Source organism: Myotis daubentonii, chromosome 14 (assembly GCF_963259705.1).
Source record: "Myotis daubentonii chromosome 14, mMyoDau2.1, whole genome shotgun sequence".
NCBI classification, from domain to species: Eukaryota; Metazoa; Chordata; class Mammalia; order Chiroptera; family Vespertilionidae; genus Myotis; species Myotis daubentonii.
This window is the reverse complement of record NC_081853.1, coordinates 46689783-46710569: the sequence shown is the minus strand read 5'-3', so window position 1 is coordinate 46710569 and position 20787 is coordinate 46689783. Positions and strand designations below refer to the sequence as shown.

The 20787-nt window shown below is 44.7% G+C and overlaps 1 protein-coding gene across 2 annotated transcripts in view; it reads left to right on the top strand.

Moving 5' to 3' along the window:
- The first annotated feature begins 563 nt into the window (after positions 1–563).
- Positions 564–20787, top strand: part of OSBPL10 (oxysterol binding protein like 10) — a 218119-nt gene continuing 197895 nt past the window's right edge. Inside the window, exon 1 of one of the 2 annotated variants that reach the window (XM_059664144.1) lies at positions 564–1218. In XM_059664144.1, coding sequence (XP_059520127.1) covers positions 938–1218 — 281 coding nt within the window. In that variant the 5' untranslated portion in view covers positions 564–937. The remainder of the gene's footprint in view (positions 1219–20787) is intronic. The other variant, XM_059664143.1, reaches the window with a different exon arrangement.

Here is a 20787-nt window from a genome sequence, read left to right as displayed (position 1 = left end):
TTCGCAGCTGCTTGGTATTATATAGAACGTGTAGGTGCTGATTTTCCAGGCTTACGTGTGGCCATTGGGGTGGGGATTAGGTTGTGCAAGTACAGTGGCTAGGCCATTCAGTTTAGGGGGGCATTTGCAGGAACCTGAGTTTTCTTGCCTGACTCCATTTAGCTCCACCGCCTGAAAATGCCCCAGGATAGCTTACCTGTGAGGATCACCCACCCCTCCCTTCCCACTCCCCTACTGGACACGCAGGAGATCCTGGAGGATTTTGGGCCCTGTTATTTTGCCCCACCTGCGATGCTCATTTCTAGGTTACCGTGTACCTGTGTTTGGGCCAGGCTTAGCGCGGAAGAGGGGAGTGTGAGTCTGGCTTAGGCCCGGCAGGTCCATATCCGGGAGGACAGGGTGGGTGGGGCCGCCACTCCCTCCAGGTCCCGGGGTGGGTTTGGGGTGGGGGAGTGACGCGCAGAGATTCCCTTTCACCCCTCTGGATCCGGGAGGGGGCGACAGAAGGAGCGCAGGGGTGACAGGGCGTGCCTGCCCCGAGGATCAGCGCCCGGGAGCGCCCCCAGCCCGGGGCCTGAGCGACCCCTAGGACTCCAAGGAAGAGCAGGAGGGACCTGAGGAGGGCTCGCCAAACGGGCCACCCGCCCCGAACTTGCCGGGGAAACTAGTGCGAAGGGAGGGGCCGGGGCCGTGGCGGGAGGAGGGGCGGCCACAGCTGCATCCAGCCCCGTTGGCTTCCTTCCCAGCTCTCCTTCGCCGCCTCCTTCTCTTCCTCCTGTATGAGTCAGGCATTTCCCCGGGATTTGGAGCAGCCACGCGCGGCCCGGGCGCCCGGAGCTGTAGCTGCAGCCGCCGCCGCCGTCACCGCGTTCGGAGCCCCAGCGCGGGGGCCACCACCGCGGCGGGCGGGCACCCGGGCTCCGGGCGCGCACGGGCCATGGAGAGGGCGGCCCAGGGCGCGGACGGCGGCGGGGGCAGCAACAGCAGCAGCCGCAGCAGCAGCCGCGCCACCTCGGCAGGCTCCTCGCCCTCCTGCTCCCTGGCGGGCCGGGGGATCTCCGGCCGGTCGGCGGTAGCCGGGCTCGGCGGCGGGGGCAGCCGCAGCAGCCCGGGCTCGGTGGCTGCTAGCCCGTCCGGAGGAGACGGCCGCCGGCGGGAGCCGGCGCTCGAGGGCGTGCTCAGCAAGTACACCAACCTCCTCCAGGGCTGGCAGAACAGGTACCGTGCCCGCCGCCCGCGCCCCTCCCCGCGCGCCGCTGTGTGTGTGTGCGTGGAAGTGTGTGCGTGCGCGATCGTACCACCAGCGAGCGGGGTGCTGTCTCCACGCGGGTGCCCTCCCTGCTGTCGCTGCTCCTTTCCAGGTGGGGTGCCCAGGCTGGGCCCGCCGTGACCCCACCCTAGGGCTGTACCGCGGCAGCAGCGGGGAGGGAGAGGGGAGCCTTGGTTTTCTTCTGCGCTGGCACCTGCAGGGACTGGAGCGGCGGGCGGAGCGCGCTGGTCCCGGGCCCTGCCCGCTAGCGGTTTCCTGCACCCCTGAAGAACGACTGGGAAAAGAAGGCAGAAGGGACGTGCTGTATGCCCGAATGAAAGGCATTAGTACGTCTGGTCCGATCACTGCAATTCTCTCCATAACTTAGTTCATCTAAAACTTCAGTGTTTAAAAACACCACCACCACCAACAAAAACCTGCTACTTATCCTCAGTGCCTTCCAGCGCGTGCTACCCTCTGCCCAGTTGGTGGCTTAGGACCTCCAATCTCTGCAACGAAAGTTTAGTTTTTAAAAAAGTAAATCTCTTCCCTTTCGGAAGGGGCAGTTTGCTATTTTAATTAATTAATTAATTAATTAATAATGATATTCCCCATTAGGTTCATTTGGAAGTTCCCCGCTGACTGTCCTCGCAGTTGGGAAGCCTACTAGGGACATGTGTCTGGATGGGGATGAGGAGGGAAGGGGCTGCCAGCACACTTGAGGTGTTAAGATTTGAAAGGAGTAGGTGGGACACTGCTGTTTACATTGTTTTACAAAACAGACCAGAGGCAAATACAAGTGACCATTCCAAGAGAATGGGGCTTTTCGGAGAGGTGGTTGATGAGATCTTTCGTCCTGCCTTTAACAGCCCTTGGATCTTAGGACTTGGGGCCCTTAGGGATGCTTGTGAAATTTGAACCACACCCTGGGAGCTCTAGCTCTTTGCCTGTTAGATTAGATTGCTTGGTCAACTCTCCCTGTCCATGGTGTGTAAATGTTAAGATTGCTTCCAGCTGAAATTTATCAGGCAGTCATTTACATGTAATGCAACGAGGAGGAAGATGACTCCTTAAGTTTGGAAACTGAGTTGTTGGCACATTGATACCATAGACAGAGAACTGGTAAGAGAACTTCCCCAGTCACCCGGTGTCCTTGGAGATCTGCTATGTTGTGGAAGCTGTACTTTAACTTTTAATTCTTTTTATTTCACAAAATAGCGCCAGTAACCGCTCTTGCCTCTCCCTTTCCCCTTTCAATTCTTGAAAGTTAGTAAAGAATAGGTAACGTGTGTAGGACCAGAGCATCAACTTTAATGCTTTTTTTTTTCTTCCAAGTAGCTTATGAGGCCAACAGAACTTTTATCCTGGATGGCAGTTATTTTACTTGGGGACTATATTTTACCTGCAATGTATATTAAAGGGTTTATTCTTTGGATTGGATTTAGGATAAATTGGAGTGACTCATGCTTTTGTATAATTTAAAATCCACTGGGGTATTTAGGTAGAGGCAAGGCTGAGAAGCAGTAAAAATAATGATAATTAATAATAATAATTCCTACGTGAATGCAGGCTATGTGAAATATACTGTGTACACTACTGAGGTCTCATCTTGAGTTTGTTTTATAGCTACCTGCTAATGTTCATTGTTCTAACCACAGTAGACTCACTGTTTTCTAGTCTACCACAGACTCCAAAGCCTTGTCTCTTTACAATGGTTAATGTCTCGCTGTTGGGGTTATGTTTCCCACATCCGAACAGTGGCCGAGGGTCCATTAGTGATATGGAGGAGATTAATAATGGCACTGTGATTGCACACTTTGGCCTTCTCAAGGGTTCTTATAAAGGCAGAGCCTTATCTGTGAAAAGGAAAAGAGAGGAGGGTAGAGAGAAACCTAGGAAACATATTTTTCTGTTCATGAATTTGTTCAGAGACTATCTTATCGAGGATCTACTTTGTGCCAGGCACTGTTCTAGGAGCTGGAGCTACTCCAGTGAACAAAACACACGGGCATCTTCTCAGGAAGTGGTGGAGGAGACGCAGAATCAAAAGGCAGAAGGAGCCCACCCTTTCCTGGTGCAGGGGAAAGCCTTGGTGCAAACATGCGGGTTTCCTGCACTTTTGGGCCTCATGGAATCTTCCTTTGATAGTTCTTTTCAAATTGCCTGTAGTTCCTGACAATCTCTAGCCACAAAGTTCTTGGTGAGTCTTCCATGCTTTGATAATGCCCTTCACACCAATCACCCACCAGCAGTTTGTACTCTGATGTCCTCAAGTTGCTGTAAAGCTTACATTTTGACATTCAGTTTCATATTCTGCCTTAATTTACTTGTAGCACTCTCAGCCCCATCACCATGCCCTTAGGAAGAACTCAAAATAAATGACATAGAGAGAGGTCACAGGAGAGAAAACATTAGCACGTTTAGCACATGTGTCACCTTGGGCCAATTCCTTAATTGCTCTGAGCTTCCTTTTTTTTTTTTTTTTTTTTTCCATCTGTTGAAATGATGTTACCCTTGCCCTTCTCATTAGTTCAATGTGAAGATGAAATGACGATACTGTGTATCAGGGGCTGAGAATAGTGCATAGCAGCATCCGGAGACATGGTAGCTATTATTGGATCTTCAATTTGACCCTTCTTAAATGGACCTTTCTGGTCCATAGCATTCTTGGTTCATTTTTCTGAACGCTGTGATTACCCTGGGGCTCATTAATGTAATTACTGCAGAATTCTTTAGGGAGGAGATGATGACCTGTTTTGAAGGGATACCTTTAAAACTTGGACCGAACACTTACACCTCTATGGGAAGTAATCACACTTACGCCCCCTTCCTCCATCGCACTTAACTGTCACCTGCATGCTCAATATTTCACTCTTTTGTCCTTCTGCCCTAGAAGGAAGCTTTCTGAGGACAGGATAATTTTGTCTGTCTTGTTCACTGCTCTACCCCCAGTGTCTAGAACAGGATCTGACATATAATAAGGGCCCAGTAAATATTATTGAAGGAGTAAGAAAACGAATCAATGACAGAGAAGAAATCAAACCAGGATTTAGTTCAGTTTTGCCAGTGTTAGCTATTGTTATAAATCTGGGTTCTCTACCTGCTCATAGCCTTGTCCTTAATATGTTTATCATTTGCCCTGTTCTCTGCAACCATCCGTCTTTGTCTTCTGGGTCGGAAAGTCTACTTTTCTTGTGACATACTCTCCCTGACTTGGAGCCCGCCACCAACCACCCAGTGCGGGCTTTTAGTGACCAAATAGCCAGGGCTTCCATCCAACTTGATCTGCATGAACCACATGCTTCGAGGGTGCAGTGTTTAGCCCCTAGACATGATTTCCCATGGTTTTGGTACCACTTGACCCATGGGAGAGTCATCGGGGGCATACACTAACTTTTAAAACCCCACTGAATTAAAAGTAATGCTTTTTGAGTATTCCAATAATTTTTAGAGGCAATGCGTGATACCAGGGTTGCAAATCGCTGCTCTGGGATTTTATGTTCTTGCCTATGTGTACTTCGGAAACATTCATATATTTTGCTTTCTAGGTTGCTGGATTGTTCTGAGTCTGCACAATCAAACCCTTTAGGGACACATGACTTATTTTATTTTTAAATTTTTTCAATTACAGTTTACATTCAATATTACTTTGTATTAGTTTCAAGTGTGTAGCTATCTTCATGACAATAATATTAAAGGGGTGGTTGACTAGGCTTTAAAACAGCATATAATAGGATTTATTCACTTCTGGTTGGATATATTTATTGAGCTCCTGCCTGTGTCAGCCATTTCCTGTGAGATCCACTCTCCTCCCCACCCCTTTTAAAAATATATGTGTATCTGAGGAGACTTATGCGAAATGGTTAACATGGCTTTACTTGGTTGGTGGGATTGTGGGTGATTTATATTTTCTTTTCTTTTTTCTATTAACCCCCCCACACACACCCAAGGTGAATTTGCACCCATTTTGAAGTTTGAAAACATTTTCGAGAAAAAGAAAAGCTGCTCATACCTTTTCACATAACCTTTGAGTAACTGAATTTTTGAGGGTAAATTTGAAGTCTAACATATATTTGGAAAAGAACACAATTCCTCACTGTACGTAGTTCAGTGACTTTTCATAAGTGGAACGCACCAAATCCAGAAACAGCAGCCACCCGCCTCCCCACCCCTCATTTCCCCCACGGGGTTTCCACTATTCTGACTTCCTGTACTGTAGATTAGTCCGGCCTCTTTTTGAATTTCATCACGTACAGTACGTGATCCTTTGTATCTGGCTTCTTTCCCTTAATATTATGTGTGTGAGCCCCACCCGTGTTGCTGGGTAGAGTTGTGGTCTGTTTGTTTCCACTGCTGCTCCTTATTTCATTGTGTGAATATACTAAATGCATTTACATCGATTGTAGATTGAGTTCTTTTGCGTTTTTGGCCCTAGGAATAGTGCTGCCATGTGTTTTAGAGCACAGATGTATGCATTTCTGTGGCTGTATGCTTAGAAGGGGGGATATTGGGTTAGAGCAGGGGTGGGCAAACTTTTTGACTCGAGGGCCACAATGGGTTCTTAAACTGGACCGGAGGGCCAGAACAAAAGCATGGATGGAGTGTTTGTGTGAACTAATATAAATTCATAGTAAACATCATTACATAAAAGGGTGCGGTCTTTTTTTTTTTTTTTTTTTTTTTAGTTTAATTCATTTCAAACGGGCTGGATCCGGCCCACGGGCTGTAGTTTGCCCACGGCTGGGTTAGAGTGTTTGCAGATGTCCAGCGTATTAGATTCTGCCCGAGAACTTCCCAAGTGTTTGTATCTGTTAATAATCCCACCAGAAGTGTCTGAGAGTCCCGGTGCGCCTCATCCGCGTCCACTCTTGGCTTCGTTTTAGGCAATGAGGTGGGTGTGTGGTGGTTTCTCATTGTGGTTTTAATTTGCTTTTCTCGATGACCAATGAAGTTTAACATCTATTTGTGTGTGTCTTGGTCATTTAGATGTTCTGTTCTGTGCGGTGCTATTTAAATCCTTTGCCCGTTTATATGTTGGGTTATCTGCTGTTATTGATTGATTTGTAAAAGTTCTTTACGTGTATGTTCTGGATAGGAGTCTGTTGATGAATATATGGACACATGCACAACGGACGTTACATATATAGAGAAAGCAGGTATCTTCACTCACTCTATAGTTTGCCACGTCACCTCTTACCAAGTGTCTTACTAAACACAAATTCTTAACTTTAATGGAGTCACATTTTTCATTTTTCCCCCTTGATGATTGGTTCTTTTTGAGTCCTGTTTAGGAAATCTTTGCCTACCCCATGGTAATCAGGATATTTTCTTTTAAGAAAAAAACAAACACCCTTCTACTGATTTGAATATTTCTTAGACGTTTGATTTGATCTTGGGGGAATGTAAACTGTTGGCAGAAGCAGTACTGGATTTAAGGCTTGCAGTCTGTATTAGTTTCCTATAGCCAATTAAAAAATATATTTTTGTTGATTTCAGAGAAGAAGGGAGAGGGAGAGAGAGATAGAAATATCAATGATGAGAGAGAATCATTGATTGACTGCCTCCTGCATGCCCCACACTGGGGATCAAGCCCGCAACCCAGCATGTGTCCCGACCAGGAATCGAACCTATTTCATAGGTCGATCGATGCTCAACCACTGAGCCACGCCAGCCAGGCAGTTTCCTATGGCTTTTATAACAAATGGCCACAAATTTGATTGCTTACTAAGATAGACATTTGTTTTCTCATGGTTTTGGAGACCAGAAATCTGGAATCAGATTCACTGGCCCGAAATCAAGGTGTTGGCAGGACCGCTCTCCCACCTGATACTCTAAGGCAGCGGTTCTCAACCTGTGGGTCCCGACCCCTTTGGCAGTCGAACGACCCTTTCACAGGGGTCGCCTAAGACCATCCTGCGTATCAGATATTTACATTACGATTCATAACAGTAGCAACATTACAGTTATGAAGTAGCAACGAAAATAATTTTATGGTTGGGTCACAACATGAAGAACTGTATTTAAAGGGCCAGAAGGTTGAGAACCACTGCCCTAAGGGGAAATCGGTTTCTTGCTTCTTCCAGTCTGGTGGCTGCTGGTATTCCTTGGCTGGTGACTGCATCACTTTAGGTTCTGCCTCTGTCTTCACATTGCTTTCTCCTCTCTGTGTGGAATTTCCCTCTTTCTCCCTCTTGGAAGGACTCCTGTGGTGGACTCCCCGATCATCCAGGATAATCTCCCAGCTCAGTAATCTCACCTGCCACATGCTAACATCTTTGCCACATAAGGTAACGTTCACATGTCCCAGAGATTAGGACATGGACATTTGGGGGGTAGGGATATGCCATTCACAGCCTGCCACTCAGTCATAGTTCTAAGTCATAGTTTAAGCTCTCTGTCTCCCTTCCCCATCACCTTTCCCACCATTCTCTGGTTGCCATGGTGACAGCCATCTCTGTTGTGGAAGGGCTCAGGTTGCTGTCATGACTGCAACTGACTGGGCTTGTTAGGAAGGGTTGGTGGAGTCATTCATCTCTGTCCACTAGACGGACCCCTTGGGCAAATGTAAGGTAGGTAATATTGTGAGGGAACTTGTTTCTAATGCCAGTAAGGAAATCTAATTTCCCTTAACGGGCAAATCAGAGTTTCTTTGGCATCTCATTAAAGACTGTAGAGCAGTGGTTCTCAACCTTCCTAATGCCGCGACCCTTTAATACAGTTCCTCATGTTGTGGTGACTCCCAACCATAAAATTATTTTCGTTGCTACTTCATAACTGTAATTTTGCTACTGTTATGAATAGTAATGTAAATATCTAATATACAGGATGAACATTGTTACAAATTGAACATAATTAAAGCATAGTGATTAATCACAAAAACAATATGTAATTATATATGTGTTTTCCGATGGTCTTAGGCGACCCCTTGTGAAAGGGTCGTTCGACCCCCAAAGGGGTCGCGACCCACAGGTTGAGAACCGCTACTGTAGAGGAATCAACTTTGGAACTATACATGTTTTAATCTGTTTTCCATTTTATTTTATTTTATTTTTTAAATATATTTTATTGATTTTTTACAGAGAGGAAGGGAGAGAGATAGAGAGTTAGAAACATCGATGAGAGAGAAACATTGATCAGCTGCCTCCTGCACATCTCCCACTGGGGATGTGCCCGCAACCCAGGTACATGCTCTTGACCGGAATCGAACCTGGGACCTTTCAGTCCGCAGGCCGATGCTCTATCCACCGAGCCAAACTGGTTTCGGCATGTTTTCCATTTTATCATCATTAGCCTGAAGACTTTTTTAAAAAGGTATAATTAGCATACAATAAAATACACAGGTCTTAGGCACTCTTTTTAAAAAAAATATTTTTATTGATTTCAGAGAGGAAAGGAGAGGGAGAGAGAGATGGAAACATCAGTGATGAGAGAGAGAATCATTGATCAGCTGCCTCCTGCACCAGGGCTTGAGCCGCAACCCGGGCTTGTGCCCCGACTGGGAATCGAACCATGACCTCCAGGTTCATAGGTTGATGCTTAACCATTGAGCCACACTGGCTGGGCTTAGGCACTCTTTGCTGATTTTGGACAGTCGTTTATACCATGTAACCACTGCTCCAAAGGTACAGAACATTTCTACCTCCTTTGCCCCAAAGTTTCTTCCAGTGAAATCCCCTTCTGCAGTCTGTTTCTGATTTTATCACTGTGAATTAATTTGGTGTGTTCTTGGGTTTCATAGATGGACCCATATAGGGTATCCTTTTTGGAATCTGGTTTGTTTAGCCTAGATAATGTCTGAGAATTGTCCCTGTTGCTGCACCTACCAGTAGTTTATAAATTGTTTCTTTTTGCTGTTGAGTAGTATTATATTCTGTGGATATACCAGTTTGTTGATCTGTATTATTATCAGTTTGTTTATCTGTGACTATTTGGGATGTTTCTAGTTTTTGCTATTACTAATAAAGCCGCTGTTTGTGTACGAGTCTTTAGGTGGATATATGCTTTCATTTCTCTTGGGTAAACACCTAGGATTGGAATCTCGGGGTCATAGGATAGGTGCACGTAGAAACTCCCAAAGTGTTTCCAGAGTGGTGGGAACCATTTCACAGTCCACCAGCAGTGTATAAGCAAATGGGTTGCTCCCCATCCCTGCCAACCTCAGTGCTGCTACCGGGAGAGCTTCTGGACAGCAGGGCCTGCCTCTTTCTCATGGGAGGCACCGTTGCTTCCGAGAGGGGCAGTCTGTGGGGGCACAGGCTCCAGCTTTGCCTCTTGTTTGCTGCATAACCTTGGGCAAGTCACTTAACTCTTTGGGCCCGTTTCTTCCTCTGTAAAATGACACTAACCTTGCAGTGTTGTGAGGCTACTACAGGAACCAGGCCCAGCACAGTGCTTGATGCACAGTAGGTCCTCAGCAGAAGCTGGTAGTCTGGTATCTTAGACCAATGGGTGACTCCGTGGAACCTAGGGCACGAGTCGGTGGTCATTTGAGATCCAGCCTTAGCAAATATGCAGGTGTTGCTCGGTCTTTCCTCCCACTGCACGGGGACCCAGGTGTCTAGTTATTTGATTTGCATAGTGGATGACTGTCTCCATTTGCTGCTTAGCCTGTGGTTCTGTCTGCTCAAGTGGTCAGTCGTTTGAGAACTCTGGGGAGAAAGAAGAGACACTGGCCTTTGTGTCCTGAGAGGAGGATTGGAATGATCTCGACGGAAATGTGGGAGGCATTCTCAGCTCTGCCCGGCTCCTGACTGATGCGATTTGGGGCCAGGCCAAGACAGAATTAAAAAGAAAACCATCCAGAATTTGATTTTTGATTACTCGGACTGGATCAAATATGGTCACAGCCCAGAAAGAAAGTGCTTTAATTGTCTCTCATGCAATGATAGCAATAATGATAAAATTAGGAAACCGTATACAGTCTTGTTGCAAGCCTCTTCTTAGAAGGTCAGAGAAGGCATTTGAGCCATGAATAACTTTTTCATGTTGTGTTGCAGTTTTCAGAGGACTATTTATGTTTTTATGTGGTTTGGTCCCTTTCCATAAATATTTTGATGAGAATGTAACAAGTTGAAAGGCGCCCAACATCAGTTTTTTTTTTTTTTAAATTTTTATCCTCGCCCAAGGATATATTTATTGATTTTAGAGAAAGAGGAAGGGGGAGAGAGAGAAGAGAGAGAAACATCAATCCCTCGAGGATCGGACCCACAGCCTTTTGGTATCCGGACAAAGACCCAACCAACCAAGCCACCCAGCCAGGGGGCAAGGTGCCCTCCATCAGTTTTTTAAAAATACATTTTTATTGATTGCAGAGATGAAGGGAGAGAGAGAAAAAAAAAAACCAAACATCAATGATGAGACAGAATCATTAATCGACTGCCTCCTACATGCCCCTCAGAGGATAGAGCCCGAAGAAATCCGGGCATGTGCCTTAACCTGGAATCAAACCATGACTTCCTGGTTTTTAGGTTGATACTCAACCACTGAGCCACACTGGCCGGGCCCCATCAGTTGGTAATAACCCTTTTCCGGGATGTGCTAAGTGGCTAGGTGTTTCTCTGCAATGCAGGTCATGTGACCAGTGGTCAATGATAAGAGGCTGGTGTGGGAGATTGGGAAGCCGAGGCCGGGGCGGGGGGCTCTGCCCGGGCCCCTTGTTCAGGGGAGTTGAGTATATTATGTGACAGATACAAATGACCCTCCACTCAGCTCTGCAGGGGTCACCCCATCAGAGACATGGGGGCTGCTCACAATGCAGTGGAAACCACCACAACAGTTTTCCTGGGTCGTTTGGTTGCTGACAGATTCTTGGCAGAACTGGGGAACTTTCCGGGTCCTGCGTGAGCTGGCAGCCTCAGCCCCAGACACACTCCTCTTTGCATGCAGCTAGGTCTGGTGGAATGCTCGTACCCCACCTATTTGTGAGCTCCTTTTGTGTACCCGGCAAATGCCATGTGAGATGCAGGAGGCACATCACATGGAGAAAAAGCGCGGGCTCCGCTGTGAGGGGCTGCCAGTCTAAAACAGGGTGAGCAAACTTTTTCTGGAACGGGCCAGAGAGTTAATATTATAGGCTTTGTGGGTTATAGTCTCTGTAGGAACGACTCAGCTCTCCCGAGGTAAACAAGCGGGTGGGTCTGTGTTCCACGAAAACTTCATTTACAAAAACAGGTGGTGGGCTGGATTTCGACTGTGGGCTGTAGTTTGGCCATCCCTGGTCTAAAATGACACCCAAACGTCTCAACCAACAGTCAAGGCAGCCTAGAGTGGTTGCTAAGAATACAGATTCTGCAGTCCAGTGGCTCTGCAATTTACTACCTGTGTGACCTTGCACAGCTAGTCAACCTCTCTGAACCTCAGTTTCTTTATCTGTAAAATGGGGGTAACGTAGTGTCTGTGTCATAGGATTGTTGGGATCAACTAAGATGTCCTAAGGGCTTAGGACAGCAACTGGCATATAGAAAGCATTTATTAGATGCAAGCTGCTGTTATGATAAGGGGGAGGGGAGAGTGAGTGCTACGGTAGAGGAAGCACCTGGGAGTGAGAACACTAACTCTACGTGGGGGCAGGGAAAGGAGGAGGTTAGTTTGGTATGGCTGGAATGCAGGTGGTTTGTGGAGTGTGACCAGAGATGACACTGTAAAAGGTAGACCAGGCTGTAAAAGTCAACTTTAGGAAGGCCCCCTTAAGACACTGAGACCACAGATCATAAGATGTCAGTGTTACCAGAAGGGGAAGAAATACATTTGCAGGTCCAGGAAGCAGCAGGCACTTTACATATGTTATCCAATTTAATCCTTAAAATGAGATGGGAGGTGTTGCAGACCTATCTACTTCCCCTTCTAATAGAATCACAGGACCCAGTTTTTTAGGGGAACACAGGGTTGCCCTAGACAAAACTATGTGTGCACTCCTCCCTCTCACAGCTAGGGATTGCCGTGTGATTATATTCTGGACATAAACAGATTTGTCACATGGTAGTTTCCTGGGACCTTCTTTGTACCCATTCGTCTTTTGTCTTTCCTCTTGGAATACTAGACATATGGCCCAAATTGGAATACAGACACGATGGCTGGAATTCCAGCAGCCACTCTGAGCCATGAGGTGACTGGGATAAAGGCCACCGAGACACAAGAAGCCTGGTGTCTAAGGACTTAGTTGATCAGAGCCACCTCACAAATTCTGGGCTGCCAGCCTCTGGCATTTCCCATGATGCGGGTAGTAGGCCTCTTTTTAAAGCCACATATTCATAACCATAATTGTGATGCAGGCAGAATCTTGATTTTACAGATGAAGAAGCAGGCATAGAGTCACATAAGCTGCACAGTTAGTAAGTGGCATAGCCAGGGTTGGTCTGACTTTAAAGCATGTTTTCTTCCCACTACTCTGGACAGAACATGGAGATTTTCTATCCCCTCATTTTATAGAAGAGATCATGGAGGGTTTGGCCTCAGGGTAAGGCTGTAGCAGCTCATTGCAGGGCGAGATAATCATTATTCTGTTTATCTCTCACTCCCTCTTCCCTGTGGCCTTCTCAAAGAAAGGCCCTGTGTTTTAATTAGTGACTTTGCAGATGGGAAAAATCTTTCTGTGAGTAGTTGTCTGGTGTTTTATTTCCTGGTCAGAAGCCATGGTTGTTTTAGGACTGTGTTTAGAGCATGGACAGCCTTGCTTTTTTCCACCTGGAGCTGGTCCTTAGCAATGACTTTCCTTGCCTGTACAGTCCTTTTTTCACTTGGGCTTTTAGGGCTGGAAGAGAGGGCTGTGAGCACTGACAGCAGATGAATCTTGATCTACAAAGAGGCCTCCTAACTCATTAAGCTCAGTGTGTGGACTTTGGCTAAAATCGGGCCACATGTCTTGAATGCCCTTTGCTTTGGGGATTCTCGTGTATCTGAGTTGCACCCTATTACTCATACCATAAAAACAGGCTCCCCGGCCCTGTTGGCTAGCTGCACAGCATAGAACTTTTCCGTGTGCATATTCCAACTGACTCATGTAGTGGATTGGCCCCTGAAAAGGTGAATAGGACAAAAGCCAGTTTGTGCTGGTAAGTGCTGTTGAGAGAGTATTGTTGTTCATTTTATTTTATAGCATTTCACGTTTATGTTACTCTTTGTACTAGCAAAATCCTTTGTGGTAATTTTTATTAGCCTGGCTAACGTGTGCCTTTTTCTTTTTATGAGAAGTCTGCAGATGATAGCTTGGCCCAAAGTGTGTTGGTAACACTACTATAGTCACTTAGTGAATTCGGAGTTTTTGTTATTGAAAATTTTCTGTCAAATATCAGTTTTCATGATTATTTTGGAGTCATTTGGAACTCAGGAAAATAGTATTAAAAGCCAAAATTCCACACCTTTTTTATCATTTTGAATAACTATATATATGTGTGTGTATATACAGTGTGTGTGTATATATGTGTGTGTGTGTGTGTGTGTGTGTGTGTATATATATATATATATATATATATATATATATATATATACATATATATATATATGTATACACATTTTTTTTTTAATGAGATAGACTTGGGATATTTGTTTGTGAGCCTGGCCTGCGTGGCTCAGTGGTTGAGCATTGACCTATGAACCAGGAGGTCACAGTTTGATTCCCAGTCAGGGCACATGTCCAGGTTGCGGGCTCGATCCCCGGTGTGGGGCATGCAGGAGGCAGCCCATCGATGATTCTCTCATCATTGATGTTTCTATATCTCTCTCCCTCTTCCTCCCTCTCTGAAATGAATAAAAATTTGTTTAAAAAAGATAGTTCAGAAAATCTTTGTTTGTGTAGTAAAGTTTAAGTCCAGAAGAAGTAGTGATTTTGAACAAAAGCAAAGCGTGACCTAACCTGGAAGAGACTAAATTGCAATTATTCACGTCATGGAATTGTCTGAATTTCTGTTTATCTAAGGCTTGCTTCCTTTTCCTTTCCAGAATTGTAGCAGTTACTGGTATTTTTAGTGTTTTTTGTTTTGTTTGTTTCCTTATTTATTTTTGCTTTGTTTCTTAGTTTGAAACTCTAAATTCCTTTGTAGCATCACATACACAATGTGCATTTTATAAAAACTAAATGCAACTCGTGATCTGATATTTTCTTTTCCTATAAATGACATTATTACGACCATTGGAAAATTTGTATAAGATCTATAGATAATAGTACTGTATTCATGCTAATTAATTTGATTTTAATATTGTGTACTGAAGTATTTAGGGGGGGATGGGCAACTTACTCTAAAATGGTTCAACAAAAATATTTATAGAGAGAAGAGAAAATGATAAAGCAACTGTGGTAAAATGTTAATAGTTCTTTAGTGATAAACACTTCTGTGTAGTATTCTTGTAAGTTCTCTGTAAATTTGAAATTATATTAAACAGTTAAAAAAATTGACTTATTTTAAAAAATGGCTATGGGGCATGCAATATATACTTCCTGGCTGAATGTGTGGAAAAATGATCCTTAGACAATTCTAGATACTAACTGTGATGAAATTGACTGAATTTGTTAGTGCCTGTGAGCACCTGTTCATTAAACTGGGTAAAGCCGGCATATTTGCAGCTTATGAAAAACAAAGATCATTAAACCAAAGGCTTGGGAGATTTGTGTGTTTATCCCTTCCCTGTTTAGTTGTTTCATTTTATATAAGTGTTGACTGTCTTTTTTTTCATCTGTGAATGGGATTTAGTGGGAAATATGTTGCTTGTGTCTTTGATGCACAAAAGTTTTAAAATTTGATGCAGTTTCATTTGTCTGTTTTTGCTCTTGCTGCCTATGCTTTTTGGTCTCATATCCAAGAAATGGACAAGTTCAATGTCATGAAGCTTTTCTCCTATATTTTCTTCTAGGAGTTTTATAGTTTTAGGTCTTACATTAGATATTTAATCTATTTGGAGTTAATTTTTGAATATGGTGTAAGATCAGGGCTCAGCTTCATTTTTTTTCCCATATGGACACCCAGTTTTCCCAACACCATTTATGGAAGAAACTTTCCTTTTCTCACTGAGTGTTTTTGGCACCCTTGTCAAAGATCATTTGACCATATACATGACCATATACCATATTGGCTTTGTATTCTATTTCATTGGTCTACTTGTCTGCCTTTTTGCCAGTACCACACTGTTTTGATTATTGTAGCTTTGTAATATGTCTCAAAATCAGGACCTAACCTAGCTCAGGGTCCTGGACTGAACTGGGGTCTGGTCTCCTCTCATGCAGGTAACACCTTGCTCCCCCGTCCTGTCCCCCCCCCCTCCCACCACCACCACATTGTGAATGACCTTACACCATGCATTCTAAATGGGGTAATAAAAAATTGGTTCCTGGGGTGGTGGTGAAAATCTTACTCTTTTTATGTATAAAGCACAGATAGAGTAGAGGTTTGAATGGATGCACAGTCTATCTCTTTTTTAATTTCAATTGGGAGGGGATTGATTAGGGAAAGAATTGTCTAAAAATGCCCCTTAGGGGACTGAGAGAGGTGCTGAGCAGAAGGACTGCTAGGATTTGAACAATTTCTAATTGAGAGGGGGTGGAAAGTGATGCCACTGAATTTTACTACAGGAAAATATTTTTATCCAGAATTTTTAGTGACGGCAACAAAAGGAAATAGAACTAAGTCACATCATACAGAAGACAGGTTAAATGTGAGGCTGTCACTCCTGTCCGAGAGCTTCCTTAAATAATGTTGGAAGGAGTTTTAAAATAATGAGAGTTTCCAGGAAAAGTCCCATAAGACGGGTCTCCTCGGGTCCTGTCAGTCCACGTGGTGGTTGAGGGGGGAACCTTTAAATCGGTGTTTTAGAACCTGGGCAACACCTCTTCTCCCATCATTTGGCCAATCGGCAACATTTGAGTATGGAGTGCATATTGGGTAATACTACTGACTCAATGTTAAATGGCCAGAAATGGATGATTGGACTGTGGTTATATAAGAGGATGACCTTGTTCTTGGAAAATGCATCATGACATATTTAGGGATCAAAGATGTCTGCGACTCACAGATGGTTCCAGAAAACCTCAATATAAAGTGAGAGGGAGAGGGAGTGGGAAGCGGAGGAGGAGGGAGCTGGATGGATGTGGATGGAGGGGAGGATAAAGGAAGGAGAGATAGCCCAGCACATGATAAAGTAGATGTGCCAAAGCAGCAGTAATTGTTGCATCTGAGTGAAGGGATATACAGGAGTCCTTTGTGATGTTCTTGCAACGCTTCGGTACGTTCGAATCATTTCAGAGTGCAAGGAAAAAAACAACAAGAAGAGGGAAATGAGAAAACACCCAGCTCCCTTGAGAAATAGGTCACATCGTGTCCTGTAATGTTATTTGAACTTGCAAGTGGTGTGACTGAAAGCAGGCCATTATGTTGCAAGATCCAGGAAAGCAGGTGTTAGACCTAAGCCTGGCACAGTTCCTGGCACATAGTAGACACTCAGTAAATATTTGAAGGAATGAAATCAGAGCAGCAGTAACGTTGGCGTCAGCTTTTCCCACCGCATGAGTGCCTTGCACCTGGCGGATCTGGACGCGTTTCCCAGACACGCCTTTCTGTGCTCTGTGGATGCCCTGAAAGCCACCTGGTGGAAAAGCTTTGTCCCGGGACCTCGCATTACCGTGTGTGTGTGTGTGTGTGTGTGTGTGTGTGTGTGTGTGTGATGGAAGAGATTGACACCCTAATTTTAGACTTCTTGCTGGTAAAGACACCGTGAGGGAACAGGCAGAGCATTTGTGACATTTCTCCTGTATTGATTCTTATTTAAAAACTAAGAAATCTCCCCTCAAAAAAGAGTTTAGGTAGAAAGAAGCGAAAGTTACTTTTATTATGGTAAAGGGTACATAACATAAAATTTACTCTTTTAACCATTTTCAAGTGTACAGTTCAGGGGCATCGAGTACATTCCCATTCTTGGGAAACCATCACCACCATCCATCTCCAGAACTTTGTCAGCATCCCAAGCTGAAATGCTTTACCCATTAAGGAATAACTCTTTTTTTTTTTTCTTTAAAAAAAAATTGAGCCCTGGCTGGTTTGGCTCAGTGGATAGAGCGTTGGCCTGCGGACTCAAGGGTCCCAGGTTCGATTCCGGTCAAGGGCATGTACCTTGGTTGTGGGCACATACCCAGTAGGGAGTGTTTAGGAGGCAGCTGATCGATGTTTCTCTATCATTGATGTTTCTAACTCTCTATCCCTCTCCCTTCCTCTCTGTAAAAATCAATAAAATATATTTTTAAAAAAATTGATTTCAGAGAGGAAGGGAGAGGGAGAGATAGAAACATCAATGATGAAAGAGACTCATTGATCGGCCGCCTCCCTCATACACCTCCCACTGGGCATCCCCATTAAAGAATAACTTCTATTATTATTTGCTTAGAAAACCATTTATTCTACAGAAATTATAGTCATCATCTTTAGTAATAGTAGGCTCCAGGACCTCGAATCTCAAATTGCTGGCACCCAAATTAGAGAACTTTAATTATCTTGAAAGGGAACACTTAGAAACTTAACAGGAACACCTACTGTTAGTTTATACAAGCTAACTTTTCCTGAAGATTAACTTATACACTGTAATATGTGCTATTTATTTATTTATTTTTAAATATTTTGATTTCAGAGAGGAAGGGAGAGAATCATTGATCAGCTGCCTCCTGCATGCCCCCTACTGGGGACCAAGCCCGCAACCTGGGCATGTGCCCTGACTGGGAACTGAACCAGTAACCTCCTGGTTCATAGGCCAACGCTCAACCACTGAGCCATGCCAGCCGGGCAATATGTGCTATTTAAAATGAAATGTAAGAGCTCTTAAGGCTTTCTAGAAACTTCTTAAAATTAACTTTGTGGAGGCATAATGAACAGTCAAATGTACCTGTTTTCAGTGTAGAGTGTGATGACTTTTGTGTCTTTTTTTATTAAATACCAACACCATTGGCTTTTTTTGGGGGGAGGGTGTTATTCTCTATTTAATTGACTTATTTTTTTCTAGTTATAAAGATGTCATTTCATGTTCCTTATAGAAAAGTTGGAAAATTCAGAGAACACTAAAGAGAAAACAAAAGACATCCAAAACTGCTGAGTTCCCCCAAAACATTGTTAGTTTTCTCTCTCTTTAAAAATAGACTATTTTTTAGAGCAGTTTAGGCTCACAGCACAATGAGCAGAACTATAGAGTTCCCACATAACCCCTTCCCTCCCCCCAGCCTCTTTTATTACATTCTAAAATAGCACCTGCCTGCTCAAATAAAAGTCAGAGATGCTGGCCTTCGAGCACTCAGGGTCACTTTTTTCCTTCCCTGGCTCCCTGCCAGTGCGGATCCTGGCATTTAGGTCCCCTCCCCCTCCACACACCATCTCATTTGGGGGCCACAGCACAGTTGTGCCAGGAAGGCAGGCATGGGGGCGTGTTTGCCTAGCAGGTGCTCAGTATTTGCTGGTTGAACCAAGGAATGGATTTGTCCAGAGTCAGAATTTTGCTTTATTACAGATCTGCATTCTTTTGGGGGTGAGCACCACATATATGTAAAACAGCTCTGGCAACATTAACAGAGGGAGATGCTCAGGGCATTTATGAACCGGGAGGTGGTTTACACCAACTTTCAGGCAGCTACGTGCATAAGCAGGTTGTGTTGCAATTCTTCGTGGGCGAGACTCTCGGACCTGGGGATGTGTTGTCTTTTTGAAAGGAGGAATGAGGATTGTAGAGGATGGTTCCTGCAAAAGAGAGCAGGTGGTGAGGGATACCGGGGGTGGGGGGTGGGCAAAGATGACATGTGCCCTTAGCGGAAGCAGTGGGTCACACAGTCTCTTGTGACAGGTTCCAGGAATCGGGAAGGCTCAGAGATGCCCATTTGGTTTCTGAGCCATGGAAAGGAAGACAGAAGGGGCAAGAGTAACTCCCATCCTTACGTGGGAATAGATGGTGTTAAGCTGGGAAGGACCTGTGTTATGTAAACCCGCTACATACACAACTTTATGCTGTTTGTGGTAGCCTTGCTCTCTCATAGGTCAACTGATTTAGGATTCTGATTTGTTTAACCCTACTAAACAAATCAGAATCCTAATTTCAGTTCCAGCCAGGGGCAACCGAGGTACGTGCCCCTGGCTCGAATTGAACCCTTGACCCTTCAGTCCGTGGGCCGGATACTCTAGCCACTAAGCTAAACTAGCTAGGGCTGTATGTAGTTTCTCTAACATTCAGCACAGAGCTAGTGAAGTTTAAAAAGCAGTTTTCTAGTGGAATACATCAAGCCTCAGGAGGGAGGGTTTTATTTTTCTTACCTGATGGGCAACTTTCATGCTCTGCATTGGAGAGCACCTGGTTTTAAATAGTAATCCTGTGAAGACATATCACAACTCAGGAATCATCCTGACATTCTTTATCCCTTTTTATTTTATTTTAAAAATATATTTTTTATTGATTTCAGAGAGGAAGGGAGAGGGAAAGAGAGAGAGAAACATCAATGATGAGAGAATCATTGATTGGCTGCCTCCTGCACGCCCCCAACTGGGGATCGAGCCCACAACCCAGGCATGTGCCCTGACGGGGAATCAAACTGTGACCTCCTGGTTCATAGGTAGACACTCAACCACTGAGCACACTGGCTGGGCCTATATCCCTTTTCTGGAAGCATTTTCCAAAATAAATGAAAGGCCGTCAGATGAACTGGCCCCATCCCATTTCCCAGGTGAGGAAACAGCCCCAAAGAGATGCTGTTTAACTCAAAGTCCTACTCCGAGTTTGCGGCCGAGTTAGAACAAGAAACCAATCTCTGATCTTCAGTTCTGGAAAAACTCCAGAGAAGTGATGCTAAATGCGGTCTCCCTGCCCTGTGGTTTCGGTATATTGCAAAGAATACCCACTGGCTCCTCATTATCTGGCCGCTGCCCTGAGACTCATTTGGTGTTCTGGTTTATTTATTAGCTGTTTTGAGTGAATGAGACAACCTTCAAAATGAACAGAGAGCTTTCTTGCATCCTGTGGACCTGTTAACAGAGCGAGTTTGGGCGATCTTATCTCTGAGTCTGATGCGAATTTCCTCTAATACATAGCAAAGAGGACTGGGTTTAATAGCAGCTTTCTGTAGCCAGAGTTGCTTTTTAAAAAATTATTTTCCAGATTATGAATAAAGGACCAGCTGTAAGGACTGATCTAACCTATCGGTGGAGAACACGCTGTCTATGGTGCTGCTTACATAGCAGCTAAGCTCTGAGTTCAGGAAGGCACCTAACTAAATTGGACCAGACTGCATTAAACATTTGAGACTTCTCTCTGTGGGCTGATGTTTCTTCAGGGCACAGCATTCAATTGCTTGGGGAGAGTTCTAGCCTGGACCTGGGCTTGTTGGCCAGTGTGGCATGTTTGTTTCCCTTGCACACTCCTCCACTCTCGAGGGACTGCCATTTTGGACCACAATTCCTGAAAGTGTCTTTTAGGACCCTAGCCCTCTAGAGATGGTATTTGACCTTTGGGGGACATTTCCCATCGTGGGTTAATGAGCCCTCACTTTTTGGTTTAGTTCAGGGGTTGGTACACTCTTTTTATATTTATTT